Source organism: Hippopotamus amphibius, chromosome 6 (genome assembly GCF_030028045.1).
Source record: "Hippopotamus amphibius kiboko isolate mHipAmp2 chromosome 6, mHipAmp2.hap2, whole genome shotgun sequence".
NCBI lineage: Eukaryota > Metazoa > Chordata > Mammalia > Artiodactyla > Hippopotamidae > Hippopotamus > Hippopotamus amphibius.
Window position 1 is genome coordinate 53,513,325 of NC_080191.1, and position 18,380 is coordinate 53,531,704.

At 38.7% G+C, this 18,380-nt stretch overlaps 1 protein-coding gene across 1 annotated transcript in view; it reads right to left on the reverse strand.

Moving 5' to 3' along the window:
* The window catches only part of KATNA1 (katanin catalytic subunit A1), a 38,366-nt gene extending 27,092 nt beyond the window's left edge, over positions 1–11,274 (reverse strand). Inside the window, exons 1-3 of the mRNA XM_057739913.1 lie at positions 11,135–11,274; positions 4,131–4,305; positions 2,654–2,811 (exon numbers count right to left, since the gene is read on the reverse strand). Coding sequence (XP_057595896.1) covers positions 2,654–2,811; positions 4,131–4,292 — 320 coding nt within the window. The 5' untranslated portion in view covers positions 4,293–4,305; positions 11,135–11,274. The remainder of the gene's footprint in view (positions 1–2,653; positions 2,812–4,130; positions 4,306–11,134) is intronic.
* Between the last annotated feature and the right edge of the window lie 7,106 nt (positions 11,275–18,380).

Genomic DNA, 18,380 nt, shown 5'->3' on the forward strand with positions numbered 1-18,380 from the left:
GCCTTTTCAAGATGAAGAGGCTCATTTAACTCAAATTTCCATCACCCCTAAGAGAGAAGCCTCCTGCCTCCACGTGTTAAGATTGTGGCAACCAAACAGTTCGTTAAATTTGAAATCAACTGAACAATCACATCTATTCACTGGAAAGTTCTTACCAGTAATTGATAAAGGAGTTACAGGGCTGTTATAGACTGAATGTTTGCACCCCTCCAAAATTCCTTATGTTGTATTCCTAAACCCCAATGTGATCATTTGGAGTAAGGAAGTAATTAAAGTTAAATAAGGTCATAAGGGTGGGGTCCTGATCTAAGAATTAGTATCCTTATAAGAGACACCAGAGAGCTTGCTGTTCCCTCATCCATGTGAGGAGACAGAGAGGAGGAGGTCATCTGCTCAAGAAGAGTCCTCACCAGGAACTAAATTGGCTGGCACCTTAATTTTGGACTTTCTAGCCTTCAGAACTGTGAGAAATATTTTTCTGTTGTTTAAGCCACCTGATCTGTGGTATTTTGTTATGGCAGCCAGAATAGACTAATACAAGAGCCAAATGATGATTCTTCAAAAGGAAGGGGAAAAAAGAAAGTAAAAAGGGGAAAAGATATCTTTAGGCACAACTTGACTCATCTATTACTAGTTCTAATTGTGAAATTATGAAAAAGTAATCATAAATGCAGAAAAATATTCATTTATAATAACAAAAAAAGGGAAAACAATGAATAAGAGCATGGTTAACTATGTAGGTTATATCCCTCAAAAGAATAGCAAACAACCCTTTAAAAGCAGCAGAGAACGAGGTCTAAGATGGCTTATAAATTACCAATGTTTACAATATGAAGAGCAAATTACTTAACCTATCTAAGCTTAAGTTTCCTCATCAGAAATTGGGGCTAAAAGTTCAGTACCTACCTTCTAACACTGTTTTGAGAATTAAATAATACATGTAAAGCAATTAACATAGTACTTAGCACACAGTAAATGTATGATAATTGTTATCTATTAGGATTTTTAAAAAAACAGGGTATAAGATTATATATTATGGGCATAGCACAACTACAACTATGAAAATAAACAATGCAAAAAAGACCAGACGTTGCACTAGAATGACTAGATGATTTCCCTCCTGCTTTTATGCATTTTCCTATTTTTCTTTAACGAGCCTATTACTGTACTTTTTTTTTATTTTTAGTGAATTCTAATACAGAAAATATATATAAAAGTACTCAGAGTAAGGATAAAATTTAATAAATATTCAGAAGGTATCAGAGTCAATAATAGAACATTAGTACTTTTATCTGGAGCTGAAGAAAATTAAAGTGACTAAGAAACAATCAATACCCATTAGTTGATCTTAAACTGGAGGGGGGACACTTTGGTACCATACTTCTCAAAGTGTGATCCATCGACCACCGGTATCAGAATCACCTGCAGATTCCTGGGCTCCACCTGCTATTATAGCAGACTCTAGGAGTGAAGCCCCAGAATCCACATTCTGAATGAGTACCCCAAGAGATCTTTATGTATGCTAGACTTTGGGAATGACTGATAATGGCTGAGTGCCAGCTTTGTAATCAAACATGTCTGCATTCGAGTCCTAGCTCCACCAGTTATTAGCTTTGTGATAATGGGAAAAAGTTACCTAACTTCACTGCACCTCAGCTATCTTACCTGAAATACAGAGCAAATACGACATATTTGGAAGGCTTATTGTACGAAATAAATAAAATAACATGTGTATCTTATATTAGTGCTCAGAACTCCGTGAGCACTCAGTATCTAGCACTTATCATAAAATACAATCAAGAATTAACAGTTAAAATGATAGAAACAAACACCTGAAAACCACCCTAGCAATGTTTTAATGCAAGGTTCTCAAACTGGTGAAGGGGGAAAGAACCTGAAAGTGTTCTCTGTAGAATGCTATTACACACTAATATATTTAAACCCACAATATAAACTAGGAAATCTATTATGTGAGTAAAATAGATAAATGACACTCACTTGCACAGTTGTCAGTTAAAAAATATGCAGTGGAACTAAGCATAATTGGCTCTTTTGAGCAATTCGGTAAATATCAACGTTCCCTAATTGTTCATTTGCTGGCACCAGGTAATAGGAAGCTGGGGATAAAAATGCCAGAGAAAAACCTATAATTGAGAACATTTTATCTTTTTTTTCTGTGAACTAAAAAGCCCATTTTTCAATTTTAGCAGCAGTAGAGCTTGATAAATAGCAATATTCTGTGATAGCTTTTTGAGAACCACTGTTTTAGTCTAATTCCCTCACTTTATATGACAAAAATCTGAGGTCTAGAAAGGTTATATGATTTTCCCAAAGCTACAGATAATGAGTGATAAAGACAGACCTAGAGCCCAGATATCAGAATCTCCACCCCCATGTTCCTTCCATAAGATAACAGTGTCTCCACTACTTTAAGCTCATTCACAAAAGCACATTTTTGGTCTATGTCTATCTAAATTTACTTTACTGAAATGGGTCAGAGTTACATGATATACAATTTAAGAGTTACAAAAGGTATTCAGTAAAAAAAAACCCTATCCCATTACTGTCTCTCAGTCCCCTAGTTCTCCTCCTAGGTAGAACCAATGCTATCAGTTTTCTGTGCTAGTTTGTTTCTTAAAGGGTCTCCACTTACCTTCGTTCAACAGGTACCGGCAGGGACCAGACTTCTCCCTCAGATGCTGGAAGCTCATGTTGTGCAGCTTTTAATGGAGTGCTGTCTAGTTTAAAGCTCTCTAGTGTTTTCATGATATCCTTAACGTGTTTAGCTTCCACATTTATTTCCTGCCAAACCTGATTTGAAAGGAAAATATGGCTCTTTAAATTTCTATAACTAATAAATCACTGCCAAGATTAAGTTGGGCCACTTATTAAAGACATCAGAAGCCTCCATTTTGACATCAGATATCCAGAAAACCATACCACAATAGTCTGTTGAAATTTTAATAATGGTTCATGAATTCTTTATTTTTAATTGCAAGATTAATTCTGATAAAATGAATTAAGTATTCTGGCTAAATAAGCCATCGTTACTGACTTACAGTTCTTATTCAAAGTGCATAACAAATTTAAAAGTTAGGTGTAACTTCAAAGTCTGGTAAAAACAATACTTTTTCAAGTTGTGCTTTGATGGTTCTTAGGCTACTTAATTGACATTAAAAATGATAATCAAATCCTCTAATTTTATAACTCACTAATAGATTGCATCCCACAATTTGAAAGACAAAGCTTCAGAGGATAAATGGCTCAACCCACATACAACCAAAATATTTTTTTTAAAGTGGTCTTGACTCAATTTTAAAACTATTTATACATATATAGGTACACACACACACATATGAAATACTGAAATGAAGTTGGTAATAAAACTAAATAATTTAAACATCCTTATAAAAAAGCTTAGACTTTTTAAGTAAAAGTTGCTCGCCTAAGAACAAAGGTTCTTAAGTCTCTCAGTGACAAATGTAAGACTCTATGAAATAAAGTGTCTTCCCCTTCTAATGTAAAATATGCAGAGGCAGATTTAGGGAAAGAGGTTAAGTTCAAAGAGGTAGGATATTTCTTTTAAAGAAATTAAGGACAAATATGGAATACTATCAAAAAAGCAGTTTAGTAGAATCTGAGGGATAATATTCTACCTAGAAGACCAGCTCAAAAAGACTATTTTTATAATATTTCTCTCCTGTGACATTGTTGAACCCTATTATAAATGCCATATTCAACTGGACCTGTTTCTACCTATAAATTTCTACTGGTCCTCAGTGACTAAAGCTCCTCACATGGGATTCAAATATGGTCTGTTTTATGATGTTCTATAGAGAATACGGTACTTGTGAGATTCAGGTATCATCTGCAGTTTCAACAATGGCCCAATAAAGTCAATTCTAATTTTACCAGGTAAAAATGTGATCTAGAAAAAAATTTCAAAACCATTACTATTAGACTCCAAAAATTAGAGTAATTGAATAGAACTATAATAAATCAAGTTTTAAGTAACATTATATACAAATCCATGTAATAAATTATACACTCAATGTATTGCTGCAAAAGCACTATCTATTTAAATCTGAGTATTTTAAACCATTAAAACAAACAGCAGTCATGATTCTTACCTGTTGCCATTTTTGCTGGAGGTATGTATCTTTGACTGAGTATAGATACTTGTTCATTTGGTCAAGAACTCCCTGATAATAGACCATTGCAGAGTCATAATTTCCCAGCAATGCATATTCACGGGCCAATTTTACATTCTCACTAATCATAAGAAGACTCATGCTCGATTATAAGCTAAAAAAGAAAGAAACATCTCATATTATGTCTCTTAAAAATAAGTACTATAAAGAGTTTTTTAAAAGTATACTTTCCAAGGATCCCTGAAGATGGGATGTACTCTCCATCTCTATACATTTGCTCATGCTAATTTCCACTCCTTCAAAGAAACTTCTTAGTTCCCACAGTCAAACCCTACCTTCGTGTCAAAGCCCCCCTCAGATGGCAATTCTCCCAGTATGTCTACCTTCTGAACTTCTCAGTTCAAAATAAGCCTTCCCCCTTCTAAAGTCCCCTGGCACTTTACTGGGGCCTTCATCTAAAGGCACTTGTCTACCTTGAATTTCTAAGTTCTTTGAGAGCAGGATTTACAGCGGAAAGGTCTGAGACAATAACTTCAGTGCATGACATACAAATCTTATTGAACATCTGCAGAACAAATGTAAAATGTGAGATCACTTTTTGGAGGGCGCTGTGAAATAGCAGAAAATGTGTTTTGAGGTTAGAAGAATCTTGGTTGGAACTGTAATTCTGCCACCTTTGTCAAGCCCCTTAGCTTTAATGAGCCTTAGTTTTTAAACCTGTAAATTGGAGTGGTAACTACTTCCAAGATTTGCACTATAAGGAATAAATGACTATTTAAAGTACCTTCCATAGTACTTGGCAAAGAGTAGGTCTTCAATAAATGCTAAATGCATCTTCCCTGAAACTTTCCATATACAAGAACTAAGCAAAGTCTTTGTACTTAGTGGGATATGGATATATGGATATGGGGTTTCTACAGGTGGGTTTTTACCTACCTTCTAGACAGAAGATAATTCCAATCACATAAAAATTGGTCCAGAAAACAAGGGGAAAACTGATCAAGTTTTTATGAGGTGAGAATCACCTCAATTTCAAAACTAATTAAGTACAAAAAAAGCCCATTTCACTTATGAACATGATGTGGTAATCTTAAATAAAAGATTAACAAAGAAAAAAAAGATTAGCTAATTAACAATATATCATCATATACCCAAGCGTGTTGCTCATTCCAAGATCAAGAAGGTTTATCCCAGGAACACAGTTATAACCTAAGATGAGAAAATCCATCCTTGTAATTCCTCACACTAATGGACAAAAGAACTTCACACAAAAATAGGTAGCACATAAAGGGCAATTCATGGTAGGGAAAACCCAAGTGGTTAACAAGTACAGATACTAGCAACAGAAGAATGCAACTAAAGCAACGAGAGACCCCTTTTATATTTACCAGATTAAAAAAATTAATAAGTCCAATAATGCTAAGTATTGGCAATGATTTGGGAAAAAGGACATCCTCACATACAATGTGTGGGCATAAACTGGTATAATCATTTTGGAGAGCAATCTGGCAGTACTTAGAGAAATTATGTATGCATATATCCTATGCTCCTGCAACCCTACTTTTCTTTAAATATTCCAGAGGAAGTTTCACACAGATCCACAAAGGGACTTGTTTTTCAATGGTAATGACAGAATTGTTTGAGAAATCAAGTAGTGGGAGGTAATCTATCTATTCCCTGCTAGGGAAACGGGTAAGGAAATATGGTGGATGCACACTATGGAATACTATGTAGCAGATGGAAGGAATGAACAAAATTTACAAAGAGCAACATGGATAGATCATCAAGATACAAAGTTGGGTGAAAAAAAAAACTTAGACATAGAACAAGGTCTAAATCCCAACACCATTTTATTTTTTATTTACTTATTTTACTGGCTGTGTTGGGTCTCCTTTTTGCTGTGAGCGGGCTTTCTTTAGTTGCAGTGAGTGGCGGCTACCCTACATTGTGGTGCATGGGCTCCTCACTGCCGTGGCTTCTCTTGTTGCAGAGCACAGGCTCTAGGCACGTGGGCTTCAGTAGTTGCAGCACATGGGCTCAATAGTTGTGGCTCACGGGCTCTAAAGAGCAGGCTCAATAGCTGTGGCGCATGGGCTTAGTTGCTCCGCAGCATGTGGGATCTTCCTGGAGCAGGGATCAAACCCGTGTCCCCTGCATTGGCAGGCAGATTCTCAACCACTGTGCCACCTAGGAAGCCCCCCAACACCATTTTATAAACTTAAAAATATGCTACATTTATGTATGGTGTATAAAACACTCTTTTTTAAAGGACACGTACACACCCAAGAACATATATTAAATATATAATAGTGTCTATGGAGGGTGAGATAGGGAAATATGAATGAAGAAAGAGGATGAAGGGTAGGGAAGAAACAAAAAATAAAAAAATACAACAAATGAAGGGCCTTATATCCATCAATAATTACAGAGAGCCTGTAAGGTGGCTCTCAATGACCTCTGCCTTCTGGTGTCCACACCCTTGTGTAATCATCTCCCCTTGAATGTGAGCTTGTAACAAACAGAATATACAAAAATAATGGAACATCATTTCTGAGATTAGATGGGGACTCCCACCTTGCTCACTGTCTTTTTCTCTCTTGTTGGACTACTTTAAGAGAAACCAGCTACCGTGCTGTGAGTTGCTCAGTGCAGAGGCTCACATGGCAAAGAACTGATGGAGACCCAAGGCCAACAGCCAGTGAGGAACTGAGGGCCTCAGTCCAACAGTCCAGAGGAACTCAATCCTGCCAACAACCATGTCAGGGAACTGGGAAGTGGGTCCTCCCTCAGCTGACCCTTGAGATAAATGCAGCCCTGACTGATACCCTGACTACAGCCTGTGAAAGACCCTGAATCAGAAGCACCTAGCTAAGCTATACACAGAGCCTGACCAAAGAAACTGTGAGACAATAAATGTTTGTTGTTTTAAGCCATTAAATTTTCAGTAATTTGTTATGACGCAATACAGCTATGAACTGAGGTCTATAAGTAATTCAAGACTGAGCAGCATCTGCGGTTCAAAAGAAAAGGAAAGAAATCCCATGACTTTCTGGAATCATGACCACTGATAATATCCCATCTTAACAAAAGCTAAGTTGAGGGACCATAGTTCTCTTGTTATTTTAAGGATATATCCCCAGCACCCAGAACCATGCTTCCTTTCACAGAGCAGATACTCAGTAAATCTATGAATGAATGAATACTGTCAGGCTTTGTCTAACTACTAAGATTTCTTACCTTTGTCCAGCTTCTGACCCTCAGCACTCTCACATTCCTTGATCCTCAACTCATCCTTATGAGAAATTTGCTCTGAAGCTACATATGCCCTACAGTGACACCTACTCTGAGCAACCATGTTAGAAGGGTACAGCTGGAGCCGACTGCTGGCAGTATACTGTTGATCTGGATAAGCACGGGTAGCAAGACTCTCGTGTCTCTTCCTTCTTTTCCTTAAACTGACTCCCTCCAGATCTTTCTTCCCTTTCCACTTGAAAAAAAAAAATCTTGTTACTTATATATAGGTTGTCCTTTTGTTTTTCTGAGGGCCAGGGCTCAATGTCCCAAAGCTCACAAAAGTCACTCCAGGCCTTCTTTGAAGGTTCTGTGTTATGGATACTTCTTTCTAGTCAGATAAAATCCCCGAGGAGCCAATGATTTGACATTTTCTAACAAACAAATGTAAAGTCAATCCAAGGCCACATTAAGAATGACCTGAAAAATTCCTGGTTATCAAAGAAACGATGTGTTTGTTGAAGCTGTATCAAAATACCATGCAATGACTAAATGTTAGACAAAAAATAAATTTTCCTATTCTTTTAGAATCTCTAAGACATTCTTCTTCTGAAACGAATGTCAACACTGTAAATTTATGAGATTCTTCAATTTTCAAGAATGTATCTTTATCATTGCCAAAAATTACACTCCAGGAAGACAAAATTTGGGTCTACATGACACAACATCTGGCAACACTTGAAGGAATGAATATACATGAAGAAAAGCCTTTAGACCAAATTTTAACCACAATGAACTGTAAACACTACTTACTGGTTCCATTAATAGAACAAAAATGAGGTTATAAAGTTATAAAAATGAGACTGTCCAAAAACACAGACTGCTGGGTTTTCTCCCCCACATATTTATTGGAGTATAATTGCTTTACACTGTTGTGCCAGTTTTCGATGTACAACAAAGTAAATTAGCTGTATTTATACATACATCCCCATATCACCTTCCTCTTGGGCCTCCCTCCCACCCTCCCTATCCCACTCCTCTAGGTCATCACCAATCATCTAGGTGATGTCCCTGTGTTATGCAGCAGCTTCCACTAGCTATTTTACATTTGGTAGAGTATCTATGTCAATGCTACTCTCACTTCATCCCAGCTTCACTCCCCCCCGCCCCCCGTTAAAGACAGAATATTAAACATAAAAATAACCATAAGCATAGGCAATGCATGCTTTATCTCACAGCATGCTTTTCCTTTACATGATCCTTCCTATCAGAACCACCCTTTTGTTTACATGTCTTGAGTACTTATTTATTTTAGTTAATGACTAAATTCATTTATTTAAACTAAGATGCAACATGAAATTTTAATTCAAGTAACAGAGTCAAATATTTTTAAACACTAAAAACTCAATATTACAGCAAAATTTCTAGTAAACAATGTGATGCTGTGTAGTATCCCCACAAAGAGACTTAAAGTATCTTTTACTCCTCCAGGATTAGGGAAAGGAAGTGTTCAAAGAGAATGAAAAAGAAAAGGCTACAGATCCAAATATTTGAATTCTAAGACTCCTATTCTCTCCCCAAAACAAATGCAGCGCCTTTCCTATTCCACAACTAAAATGGATGCCATACCCACTTAGTTTTTAAAGGAATCTTAGATGGGGTTCTACTTTCACTGCAGTTTTCACTGTAATGTGCAAAGGTCATTCATTCAAGAAATATTATGGAACACACACTGAGGTGCAAGGAACTGCACTGAAGGCAAAAGTAAGACAGACCTTGAAATCCTTGAAGTTTAGTGGAAGGGATATCATTTTATTTATTCTAAGTGTTTTTTTATTTGCTTAGCAGGAGGAAACAAGCACAGAATATTATTACGTATAAATGAAAAAAATCAGCATCAATTTTAAAAATCTGCAAAACTAATGTCCTACAATAAAAACAGATGAACCTCAATCATGCATTTTCCTGAGGGCATTTCAGTAAGCCAAGTGTGTGTAACTTTAGCAGTGACAATACACTGTTGGGCAACTTTCAGAATGTTCATCTCTGGAATATGAAAGCAACCATAATACTAATTTACAGTCAGTCACTGATGATTACAAATAAGCACAATAAATGAGTGACCGATGACCAATTACGGCATGGCAGACAGTCTTCTTACCTTTATAATTATCATATGATAAATACTCAAGAAGCACAAAAGTTATCTCTACAAAAAGAGCACCGAGAGACCTGCTCAAGAAAACAAAAAAAATATATATCTGCTAAACTTTCTTTCAATTTACCCTGAACAAAACAAAACAAAAATCAGTGACTATAACAATTAAAATGTAATTAAAAAGTTACATTCAAGCCATATCAATAAACACCACAAACAAAATCTATGTAGCATGTTATCAATAGTGACCATATTGATCTGACACATTATCTTTTCAACCAGTCAAGCAGCTACAAAGCAAACAAACCCAAACCATTGTTGTAAACAGAAATTCAACACTGTTGTTAATACAGTAAATTCTACAAGGTTCTCTAATCCTTAGTATTTGTCAGAATTGTGATACCAGTTTCAAAATAAGATGCAGAATCCACTGTAGACTATATAACATACCTAATACTGAATCTATAAAGCATAAAGAGTTCTTGAATAACCAAGGCCATAAAGGAGCTTTATATAGCTTTTCATAGTCTAAGAATACTGGAAAGTTGATTGACGCTGCCTATTTTTTTTTTTAAAGACATGAAACAAGTCACACGTTATTAATACTAATAGAAGACAAAGAGTTTTGCCACTATTTCTTTGTGTGAGAACTCACTGATTACAAAAACTATTTCCTCTGGGAAAAAAATAAGGCTGGCCACTGAGATATTAGGCCTGTGTGAACATCACAAGAATCTTTCTTGATACCTTGGTGTTCTAGCATTGTGACTATGTGGCAAAGATCCATCGCACACATTCTACAACATGAGGAATGTCCTCAGCAGTATCTAAAGGTCTGATTTCAAAGAGCAAGCCGTCAATGAGTATTTACAAGAGAGAAGGGTGCAGCAATGTGCTGCTGGAAGTTAGTAACTGATATAAAAATGGCACTTCACAGTTAAAAGAGAAAATTACTTCTGATTAAATATAAGGGTTTGAGACTATCCACTGCAAGGTATTAAGGATCCACGGTTCATCTCTAACTTCATCGCCATATAATATACAGCATGAAACAAAGTTTCAACGGATACGTTTTCTAAAAGGTACCAACTCGAAACAAAAAGGGCCGTAAGCCTCCCAGAGGACGCCCGGCTCCAGAATAAACTAAATAAGAAATCACATCTTCAACAATATCACACCGACCTAGCAAAATGTAAGAAAGGAAGCTGCATCCTCAAAGTCCAGGCTTTTGGGTTTTTTTCTAGGGGAGAGGGTTTCGGGCGGGGGCGTGGACGAATTCGGGAGAGGACTCGTCAAAAAAGCGAAAAAATAAAAACAGGTTCTCTGGGCCGGAGCCTTCGCTAATGACAAAGGCCTAGAGTGGGATCCGCAGAAGCCCCCAAAAGTCTCGGCCGGACAGCACTGCTCAGGTAGGGGGGCCGTCACCAGAGCCACAGGTGTCAGCGACAACAGCAAGGACCTGCGACCTCAGCGCCGGCACCGGCAGGTTCAAGGCAGAATGCGCAGCGGGATCGCATCACGGGCTCCCGGATCCCTCGCCGACCCGGCCACGGGGGTCGAGGATCCCTAGGACCCCGGGAGAGCGAACACTCACTTGTGGCGCCGAGGCTCCTCGAGAAGCCGCCCACGGCCAGGCGGAGGGGGTGGGCCGAGCGGGGCTCCAGGCAACGCGGGAGGAGGGCCCTGCCCTGTCCGGCCGCAGCCACCCTGCTTTGTGCTCACGGACCCAGCGCTGCGTGGTCCAACCGTCGCCAGCCCGAGACACTGCTTCAACTCCCCGAGAATTTGAAGGCAAACCCGCCAGGGTGACTTCCGGTGCGGGGGGTGGCCTCCGTGACTCCGTCTCACGCGGGGCGACGCCCCGGGAGCGAGGACGCCGGGCGGCGTGCGCGCGCCGGGCGCCGGCTGAGCGGGGCCGACGGAAGTGGGGCGGGGCCGGCGGGGGCGCGCTTGCGCAGTCCTGCGTTCGCGGACTGGGCAGGCAGGGGTGGCAATGACTCAAATTAGTATTAACTGTTTGTGCTCCTCAGTACCTTTTTCGAAGTGCTGGCTCACTTTTCCCTCCACTTAATTTTCATCACTCTCCTCAGAGGTTAGGAGGTCAGAGTGTCTATTTTACAAGGTGAACGTCAAGGGTCAAACAATTCGTTTATGACAAATCCTGTTTTAGAACCAAATAAATCTGGTTCAGAATTTGGCTGAGGAGCTTGTCACGACATAACATGAATAAAATAGAGAATGGGTAAACAAAGGTATTCGTACACCATGGTGGAATTTTATTGATTTTTTTTTTTTTTTTTTTTGCTCAACGTTTTAACGCAACCAAACGAAATTATGATGTTCCCCGGTGTACGGAAACAGACGAACTAGAGAGTATTAGTGACCATGCTTCCTCCAGTCTCAATCTCCATCCTCTACTTCCACCTAAGATGGAATAGAGGCATTTAAGACACGTTTTCCTCTAGGAGCGCAGGTAATTAAAATTCTGATTTTAAAGCATCCCATTAATTTAACACAGACTAGTATAAAGGCAATTCAAGGGAAATACATCCATTCAGTCCACAAATGTTTACTGAGCAACTACTACGTGCCATACAACCTTGTAGGCATTAGGTAAACAGTCATCAACAAAACAGAATGTTTCATGAAGCTTAAAGTCTTGTAAAATTGTGAACTAAGTAGAAAATAATAGTTTCACTATGATGGATATGAACTCTATTGTAAAGTATAATTGGTATAGGAAAGTATAATTAGTATATCTTTTTGAAATGAAAAAACAATTCAGGAAGTACAGATTAATTACCCTAGTTAGACTGAATCAAACTTCATTGCTTATATGAGTGAAAAGGTATGTTGAATTATAAAGGTAATTTATAGTCTAAAAACTTCTCAAAGGGCACAGAATGAATACATATTACATGATTCCATTTATATGAAATTCTAGAACAGGCAAAACTAGTCTACAGTAACAGAAAGGTGGTCAGTGTTTGCCTGAGGCTGGATTGGGGGTTGGGAGAAATGAGGGGAAGGATTAGACTGCAAGAAGGCATAAGGAAATGTTTTGAGGTGATGGAAATATTCTATATTGCAGTTAGAGTAGTGGTTAAGCAGGTGTATATGTTTATTAAAACATTGAACAATGCACATAAAATGGGTGCATTTATTGTACATAATTTATACCTCAATGAAGTTAATTTTTAAAATTAAAAAAAAAAAACTCCAAACAGTGGCTTACATTTACTACTTCTGTTTCTTCACTAATTGTACTAGTCTAGGAAAACTAAGGTACCTCTAAATTGTATTAGTCTAGGAAGACTAAGGTAACCTCTAAATTGAAAAGGTTTCAAACACCAGGAATTTTTTTCTTCTCATTTACTCTATATGTTCATGGTAGAGTGGATGCAGACACTGAGACCCCGGGCAGTGGAAAGAATGAGATAACTTGCATATCTTCTGCATGGATATGAGACAGGCACTTCTGTCCACATTTCATTGGCCAGAGCAAGTCATGTGGCCATGCCTGATTTCAAAGGGATGGGATGTTGAGCTCTACTGTGTGCCCTAAAGGAGAAACAGAATATTTGTGCACCTCCCCCCTCATGACAACTACTCATTTCTTCTTTACAGTGCAGCTTCTACAACCACCATCCCTCTAAAATGATCGTATCCAAACTGGGACTCAGAAAAATTGGAGACTATTTTTTCCTGGTGAATGGTAAAATTAATTTGGCAGGATCACAGGACACATACAAGGAAGTTAACGAAAAGCAGGTAAAAAGGTAGGTGCCAGTAAAGATTTTAAATTTTATTCAGTAGGCACGAAGGAGCCATTGAAAGTATTCAAATGAAGGCATAATTTATACAGGAAATAAGAAGATTGATTTGGCAACTATGAGCAGAAAGGTTTGGAGGGGAGAGAGAATAGACTGGGAGACTGTTGCGAGAAGTGTTTTGACTCCTGGAGTCACACAGATGAGAATGATATGAAGACCATTTCTCGACATTATATATTTGCTGTCTCTCTTGCCCCAGTAGGAAAACTTAATGAAATTAAATACTTCCTCCATTTGACTAAGGCAATGTCTGGCATATTGTAGACATTAACTAGATATTTGTAGAATTAAATACATTAAATCATTTTAAAAAATTGCAGACAGTTTTTACATTTCATCAGATAAATCTAAAAGAACTTTCAGGACTAGTTTCACTCACCTGGTCTATTGCATTTAGCAGTCCTCTACCTCCTTCAAAAATTTGAGCCATCTCTTGGGATACAGAGTATGTATAAGACTAGAAAAATCTAACCATGATTAAAAATCTGCTTAAAAAAAAAAAAGAGGGAGTTACCTGGTGGCCTAGTGCTTAGGATTCCAGGCTTTCACTGCTGTGGCCCAGGTTCAGACCCTGGTCGGGGAACTGAGAGCCTGCAAGCCCCAGATCAGAATCTGCTGAATTTTTAGATTATGTCACAGTATTCGCAGCAACAAACTGAGACACATCCCCAGTGCTATTCACTAACCTTATGCACGTTCTCCCTAAATAATGGCTTCCATCACAGACCTGCTACTCCCAGATTGCTGAAAACCAGGGGAAAAAATATCACACCGCCTTGAAGATTGATGCACCACAGCTGCATGGTGTCTAACCCACCTGAAATATATTGTTTTGCATTTCCCACCTCACGTATCTCTCTTACTCTTTCCATTAGTTATTTCAGACTTTCACCACTGTCCTCAAGCCAGCCACATACCCCTTTCTGCCCTTTCAGCAAATCACTATGTCTCTACCTTCAAAGAAAGTAGAAGCTATCAGGTTGAAATTCCCTCAACTTGCTCACTGAGCCAGAAACTGCCATCTGCCCACCAAATACTCATTTTCCTTAGTAACAGAACCTATCTTGATTAAATTGGGCTGCCTGGAATAAGGACTACATTTTCCAGACTGTCATGTAGCTAAGGTGTGGCTGTGGATCTAACTTCTGGCCAGTGGAAGTGTTATATAGAACTTTTAGGAAACGACCTTACAGGGAGAGGCCCTGAAAATCCCCCTTCCGGTCACACCACTCCCCTCTTTTCACCAGGTTAGAACAGGGGAAAAAAATGAATAGAGTATAAGCAGCCAACTGCTGACCGTCAGTGACCTTCAGGATATAAGCCATGTGATGAAGATGGCAGAACTGAACAGATGAAGTGTGGACTGACCCTGTGGAGCTGCTGTCCCAAGGTGTGGACTGCCAACTCCAGTTATTGTCTGTCTAAGCAATCGTCATTTGGGGTTTCATATGCAGCATAACCTAATCCCAATCCTTTACCCTCTGACTTACAAATGCTGTACTTCACACTTATCCTTTGGTTTTGCCTCCTATCTCAATGAAAGTGTATCTTCCTTTGTCTAAATCCCGTTCCTCCACTGGAACTTATAGATTATATTTTTTATTTCCATTTTATTTATTTATATTTGGATAGGCAATGTATTTACATGGTTCAAATTCAAATGATACAGAAGATTATACAGTGGGAAGTCTTTCTACTATTCTGGCTACCTTAGAAATCCAGTTCCCATCCCCAGAGACAATAACATCAAATTCGTTAACTACCTTCCAGAGCTACTTTTATTATATATGCAATGAACTAGTGCAATTTATTGGCTCTCTCATGAGCTTTCTCACAATTTGCCAGTTTATGTCTTCAAGAAAAGAAAATTTCCTGTTGGTAATTTCTTATAGCTTTTATTTTCTTATTGGGATTGCCTGTCTTTACATTTATGAGAATGTTTTTCTTTACATTGTCATGCATAGTTATAAGAGCCATTGTAATATTTTTGCCAATTCCAGATGTTGGAAATAAGATCTTGGGGTCAACCTCCACTGGTTGAGACTAGGTCATATTTTTATATTTCTTTGTATGCCAGGTAAATTTGGGATATATCATGGATGTTGGGTATATTATGTTACACTCGATGTTAGATACATTATGTTACACTCTGGATTCTGTGGTATGCCTCTGGAGGTGTTTTGTTTGCTTTGTTAAGCAAGTAATTAACTTGGTTTGATTCTCTTTCTCTTGGGCAGCATCTTAAATGTCAGTCTAGCTCTTTGATTCTTAGCATGCTTGGATTCCTCCCCACAAATATGTGGTTCATGATTCAGCTAGATTTGGGCCCTTCGCAGGCAAGATATCATGAAAATGAGGCACTCATCTAATGGCATTCCTCTATCCCAAGTGTTGACTTCCACCCAGAATCTGTCTGCTCTTGGTTCCACTTCAGTATCTTTAGGTAGTTCTTCCCCCCCACACCTCCCCAATTTATAATTGTTACATGTGATAAAGTCAATCCATCAGGTGCTTACTTGGTCATACTAGAAGCAGAACCTAGAATTATCTTTCAAGTGTGTCATTTGGTTGACAGTTGGATAATAAACTTGAAGGACCAGAATGAAGTCCAAGACTCCAGTTAGAAAGTTATTACAGGGCTTCCCTGGTAGCACATGGTTACAAATCCACCTGCCAATGCAGGGGACACAGGGTCAATCCCTTGTCTGGGAAGATCCCACATGCTGCAGAGCAAATAAGCCCATGTGCCACAACTACTGAGCTTGCGCTTTAGAGCCTGCGAGCCACAACTAATGAGCCCACGCTCCACAACTACTGAAGCCTGTGCGCCTTGAGCCTTTGCTCTGCAACAAGAGAAGCCACTGCAATGAGAAGCCCACACACCGCAACGAAGAGTAGCCCCTGCTCTCTGCAACTAGAGAAAGCCCTCACGCAGCAACAAAGACCCAACACAGCCAATAAGTTAAAAAAAAAAAGTTATTACAATAATTCAGGCAAGAGTTGATGAGGGCCTTAAGCAAATTAGTTTAACCAAACAGTGGGGATGAAGATGATGAATTAGAGAAAAATGTACTAGCTAAATAACTGAGCTTCATGAGTCATTGCATGGGAGATAGTCAAAGTATAAAATGAACTCAAATTGTTTTGCAAATCAGATTATACGCTAACACAAAGTATTCATTATATTAGCCAGGGTACAAGTTCAGCAACAGTAACAAATGGTAGTTGTTATGAATTTTTTTTCCTTTTAATATTCTGCAGTTGGACAGTCAGCCCTGCTTCACATAATCTTTCAAGTAACCAGGTTTTATTCACTTTGTTAATCCACCATCACTAGGGTGTTTTCCTAGATTTTATGGGTCAGTATAAAGTCATGACTCTATGTTCCATCCTGTGGGAAGAGGGAAGGAGCAAGTGGAGGTCAAGAATACCAGCTTTTAAGTGTATGAAGTAGAATTTGCATATATCACATCTGTTCATATCCCAGTGGCCAAAATCCAGTCACGTGGCCACAACTAATTACAAGGGAATATGAGAAACATGGCTCTAGTGGGACAGCTGAAACATGAACAAGGATGGAGGCTCTATTAGTAAAAGGAAAACTGAGAGAATGGAAGCTGAAGAACAAGGACAGCCTGTGTCATTAGTCAACTTTTCTGGGAGGTGGGTACTCTTGAGAATCCCTTTTCACTACAGAACAAATTTAACCCTTCTCCAAGGTACACAGCTCAAAGTCCCACCCAGATTCTGAATCCACCAAAATGTCCAGGATCTCTGGGTGACTTTATGGAAGGGAGAAGGAAAGACTGGGTACTTGGGAGGACAACTGCCTATGCTTCACATATAAATCTGATATCCTCCTTGTAGCTTTCACACACATAAGCACATTTGTTTTCTGTGTTTTTGCCTTTGGCATAACGAGGCATCGTCACAATTTTAAGCGTGCCAAACATGGATCCAAACTGTAGTAAAATGAGGAAGCTAATGAGCTAGATAGGGAGAATTCCACAGTGCCACCCACCAGCACAACGGTCCACGCAGTAGAACAAGCTCCCAGGAATGGCTGTCACCAGTGTCTATGTCCCCAGGGTGAGCTGCAGCTGCCCCCCACCTCAAAGGGAGACTCTCCAAGACCAGCAGTGTATGTGCAGCATTCAGTTGTCTGCAAGAAGATGGTGTGGAAGTCGGGGAAAAACAGCTTGGACAAAGAAAGAAATTAAATTGTAATGCAGGTCTGCTGAAACCACAGCTGGCCTGGCTGAGAGCTCTTGGATGATGATGACATATGAAGGCAAACACACTGTATAAGGGACATTTTCTCTGGGAACATACAATCAGAGCTACAGAATTAAAAGGGAAATTGGATTGCATGGAGTCTTTATCACCTCCCACTCACCAAAAATATGCTAGCTAACTAAAAGGACAAATAAATACATTAATTGGAAATTTTTAAAAATGTAGTAAAATGAATCATAAACATAATGCAGTTTGCATCAGCTATAAAACAGCCTCATGTAGACCAAATATAATTTTACAAGTGGGACTTCCCTGTTGGGCCAGTGGTTAAGACTCTGGGCTCCCAACGCAGGGGGCCGGAGTTCGATCCCTGGTCAGGGAACTAGATCCCGCATGCTGCAACTAAGGTCCCGCATGCCACAACTAAGATCCAGCACAGCCAAATAAGTAAATATTAAAAAAAGAATTTACAAGTGAGTGCAAACAAGAGAATAAAAGGAGACCTAAGAATGATGGTAATGCTTGAAAAGGGAGGGAAAAAACCCTAAACATTTGTTCATTTGTGTAAAGTTGATATAACATCAACTTACATACTTTATTTGGTAGGCAGTTCACGTGATTAAAAGACTGTAAATAAAGGAAAAGAGATTAGCCAATAACTTCACATTTTAAAAATTATAAACTGGACTCAAATGATACTAAATGCAGAGTTTAATAATTAAAAAAAGGTTTAAATCTGTGATCTAAAGGGAGCCTTTAACATGAAATATT